We start from the raw sequence: 4,919 nt of genomic DNA on the forward strand, positions 1-4,919 counted from the left end.
CAAGTTAAACACAAGTAACCCATGCAACATCACATCAACGTCATTAAGAACAACTTATCGGGTTCATTAATAATAAAGTGATAAGTCCAAAAGACGAGTTTTACGAGCCGGCATATAAAGCACAACTTCATTGAGCACTTGGGACTTGCCGAGTTTGACAACTTCGAGTAGGAAGAGAAATTGAACCCCTTATTTGTTCCCTTGCATAAATGTTTCAAGTGAACTGTGAGACTTCTAAAATAAATTGTGAGTTAGAAAGTTTAAACTCTGTCCCAACCAACCAAGAAACATTTGTGAATGACATGTTAATTGTGTATGTATATATGTGATTTGTGAATAAAATGTATCGAGGTAGAAAGATCTGTGATTAATTGTATATGTATATGTATTTGAGTATATGTTTTCTTAATATGATGTTGTCGACAATAGCTAGATTTGGGGTAGGGGATTACCACTATCTGTTTATGTAATAGATCGACAGTGATAATTCAACTATAATTTTCGGTTAATAACGTGACCCTACAGTGATAGTTAGGTTATTACTGTTGGTTCATTAGACGAATCGGTAATTATACTTATTATTTTTCTCGGTTCCAGTATAATTATTGTTTTTTAAAACTCAATAGTAATAAATTTTTGAAACGATATTAATAATATTTTATATAATAGTGAACTTACTTTACTAAATGAACAAGCCTGAATCACCCTCGCATGTGCGAGTCAGTAATTGCCTTTGCTTTGACCATTCAAATCAACATGAATAATTAATATTCTAAATTATATATTAGTTTATTGTTTCGCTGAACCAATGTATAACCAATATTTTAAATTTGAACTTCTATTGTGTAAACATACTAAATAGGGCGAAAAGGAAGAAACGATTGTCATGATTTGCAGTGAGCATGTTATTTTTTAGCGCATCTTGAATTGAGTTGAGATTTTAGATGATACTCCAAGACTACATAAACTTTATTATCCTCGTCTTTTTTTTCACCTTTTACGACACAAAGAGGTACATCTGTGTCTGTGTCTCCCATGTGCATCCCCAGTAACAAATCTGATTCACCAGTGAGAGAACTGTAGAACATCAGTGCTCGGAGCAGGAGTTCCCAATAAAGCTGCAAGGGATCGTCGTACAGGAGTTGTCGCTGCTAAAAGGGGCCGGTGATATATTTCAGAGAGCAGAAAATTTATCCTCAATCTTCAAATTAAACGGCACACCGAATGCTTCCGCCAATAACTTTGAGAATATATACAATACTTAGATATTTTGAAAAGAAGAGGACGGGTATGCCTACGCCTCAAAATATTTGTCACCGTACTGGTACAAATGTAGTAAGGTACAGGTTTTGTTTCATAATTTATGAATGCCACAAGTAAAATTCACATCATTTCGGTTGATTGCTTCGCCTGGCTTAGTTGGTCTGTGAGAGTGTAAACACCTCGCCGTGCCCACGTCCTATTCTACTGTCCTCGATCCCCAATCTATCTCCATGTCAGGCCGATCCCATCTTGAGGGTGCATCTTCAAAAATTAAGAAAATCCCAGTTTATCCATGATCAACCCTCATCCTTCAACAGGGTATAGTTAGGGAGATGTGAACACTAGATGAGCTTAGCTTTTAGTCGAGATGGCTTTTGCGAGGAAGAACCAGGTGCCGCAAAATCACAGGACTTTGGTTCTTATGGGGGACACTCTAGCGACGGTTACTAATCGCAAACATTCACAACGTTAGTTTATAAATGGGCAACTGGAAATTAAAAAAAGAACTGGGCTATGCCGACTGTGGATCACACATATTTAAGAAATATTTGCGTGAAATATAGCTGATGAGGGTAACTCTTTGGCATAGAAAATATTGTTTGGTTCTCAAGCAAGAATATCGAATATATTGCTCGTTTCAACAATGTGTCAGCGTTTCAATTACGTTACAAATCAGGTAATGCCCGCTGTTCTCAAGATTCAATTAACCCAGTGGCAAAAGTTACCATCCTCAGTAGTGAAGAAGTACGGAATCTCCTCTGTGTCCCTGCACCACAGGTTGATCTCAATTTCATGTTGCGCGATTATATGAGTTCCAGACAGTTACTTTTACTTTTGTATTTGCTTGCGAAATGAGTACTTTATAAAACAATGGTTATACTGAGTTGGACTGGATCTAAAACCAACGGTTCATGTGATAATAAAAAACAAACTTCAGATTCATGCAATTTCCTGAATTCTCTGGCAATATTAATTAGAGGTAATACATAGCCCCCCACTGATAAGTTATGTAAGAAACGAAAGTTTTAATGTTGAAGACATACGATTAGTTAGAGATTCACACTTTGTATGCCAAATCAATTTACACTTACACTAACAATCATTCCAAATGAAACAATTAAAATTTTCTGTTGTGACAGTCATGTATTTGTTATTAAAAAAACTAATCCGTTCTTCTACTGCTTGGTTGTATGAAATTTCGAGAGATTGTACTAACGTCTATAATAAATATATTTTTATATCATAAAAATATATAACTAGTTTTCAATCCCTGAAAAGAAATGAAAAATACCTCTGCCTCCTTTATTTCCACTTGTGATGTTATCCTCTCCTAGGCAGTTTCTACTTTAAACAAGGGACAGATTCTTGCCAACTTGCCATAAAGGCAAAACTTTGTCAGATTCTGCTTTCTGGTTATAGGAATAAATGAACTTATGATGTTCATTTTATCGTGTCCTTTTTTTTAAAAGAAAGCTCTTCTGATCATGTCTCAAGGAACATAAGCCAGATTGTTCGGAAAAGCTTTGCAAAACCTAAAAAATAGAGATTGAACTAACGGAACCAACTTATCCAATGCTAAGGATGGTTCATTAATTTTTTAACTTTAGTAGAACGTATCACAAGAAATGTACACACATGCCATTCTCGAGTTTAGATTTACCTTCGTTTTTTGTGAGCCAGATTTGCCTTAGCGGGCATGGCTGGACAGAATTATCAATTCATAGGCATATGAATTAACATATTTTCCATAATACAATGATATAACTAATATATATACTTTATCTCAATGATCCAAGATGTAGAAAATTATTTCTATAGTTTTTTTGATATTTGATCAGCACACACATAGAATTATTTCGTATACAATCTAGGCTCCATATCATATTGCAGTAGTGTTCGATTATGATACTCAAGTTTTGTGCAATCACTCTTATATTATTGTGCTTGAGTATCCACTTACTCTAATGAAATCATGTTTCAAGATAAGATATTGTTACTTCCAACACGACAGGAAAATACGGATGAAAATATGTGATTTGCCAAATATGCTAAGTTTCCCACCACTGCCTAATAGCAACACCAAAATTTTGCACACAGCACAACGACATATATAGCAACCTCAAACTTATTCATTAACCCTCACAATGATGGAGATATAAAAGGTTATACTACCTATAATCTGAGGGTGCTATGCAAAATAGGTAAGAAAATCCTTAGGCTTAACAGTTAGAATGAAGATCGAAAGTAATAATAAGTTCTGTTTGATGCATGCATGTAAATATGTTTCATCCATATACTTATATCGTCCATGCAATTAATTTAAACTGTTGAGTTCATACAATATACATATTTCATTGAGCTGTATGTATTGAATTTTTATAAACATATAATTTAATTCTTACCATTCTCTAAAAACAGGATCATAATTATGTAATCAACCTTACCTGAAATCTTCGTCCTGAGTTCTCGCAAAAATAATTATTGCCTCTCAGTAGGCGTAGTCAGAGATCATGCATTGATTATTAGAAGAAGAAAAGGATCAGATCATCAAGATGATATTTTCATGAAGTTCTTGCAATATATAGAACTCTCGCAAGCCGAATACTTCGTACAAAAGCAATAATTTGCACATCGTACATATATAGTCTCTACAAGCCGCGCACATGGATCATGACTAAATACAAAAGAGCGGGTACATCTCCGTTGTACCAACTTTGTCTATCGATCCCCTTGGTGTTTCCCCCTATATCTATATCTATATATGTGTGTATGCGAAGTATTCAAAACATCTATATACCATATACCACTTCCGTAGACATCACCACTGCCTACAGCAAAATACAAACCCCAAACTGAGGTCACGGCACGCACGTACTACGTACGTACGCGTGGGACATGCCCCAGATCGAGAGGTTACCTTCATATAAAGGCCATGTTCATATGTATGCCCGGCCGATCGATCGACCAATGACAAGCTACGCGTCGCGCACCTCGAGGACGTTGCGTGTCTTTACGACGATGTCGTACATGTGGACGAGCCTGAATCTGGAGAAGTCGCGCGGGACGGAGATAAGGTGCACGGTGGAGCGCTGGTGGAAGAGCAGCAGGCACGGGTCGTCCACGTACCGCTCCCACCCCAGCTCCCGCAGCCGCCGCTCCAGCACCTCGTACGACGTCACCACCTCGCCGCTGGGGACGTGCACCAGCACCTTCCGCTTGCCCCCGCCGCCACCGGCCGACGACGACTCCTCGTCCTTGCCGGGGTTCTCCACGCGGCGGACGAGGCCGTCCTTGAACACCCACACGCCGGACATCTCTCTCTCTGTCTCTTGTGTGCTTCAGGTGGATGGAAAAGGAAGGTGGGCGGTGAGGCACGGAGGGGGTTGGCAGCGCATATATACTGGTACCATGGTACGCCTGCCGGCCAGTACTATATATGACTAGCGGGAGATCAGTGTTGTGCTTCTGTGCATAGGACCAAAAAAGAGAAAATGAAACAGTGTTTGCCTTATTGATCAGCTGAGGTAGGTGGGGCCAACGGGTAAGCTGTGGCGTTCAATGGGGGAAGGGCGGGATGGGACCTCCCCAACAGGAATGCAAGGAACATGAATCTTGTGCAGTGAAAACGACCGGAGAGCAAATTGTCTGGAGAGTTA

At 38.7% G+C, this 4,919-nt stretch overlaps 1 protein-coding gene across 1 annotated transcript; it reads right to left on the reverse strand.

Annotated features, from left to right (window-relative positions):
- Nucleotides 1-3,881: 3,881 nt before the first annotated feature.
- LOC133920563 (flowering-promoting factor 1-like protein 3) lies at nucleotides 3,882-4,717 on the reverse strand. Its single transcript, XM_062365168.1, has one exon. It carries the CDS (start codon nucleotides 4,575-4,577, stop codon nucleotides 4,239-4,241), a length of 339 nt encoding a protein of 112 aa, XP_062221152.1. The 5' UTR covers nucleotides 4,578-4,717; the 3' UTR covers nucleotides 3,882-4,238.
- Between the last annotated feature and the right edge of the window lie 202 nt (nucleotides 4,718-4,919).

The sequence above is a fragment of the Phragmites australis genome, chromosome 6 (assembly GCF_958298935.1).
Source record: "Phragmites australis chromosome 6, lpPhrAust1.1, whole genome shotgun sequence".
NCBI classification, from domain to species: Eukaryota; Viridiplantae; Streptophyta; class Magnoliopsida; order Poales; family Poaceae; genus Phragmites; species Phragmites australis.

Bases quoted from the DNA above. Each gene is read 5' to 3' on its own strand.
- LOC133920563 (XM_062365168.1), bottom strand. From the start codon at position 4,577: ATGTCCGGCGTGTGGGTGTTCAAGGACGGCCTCGTCCGCCGCGTGGAG.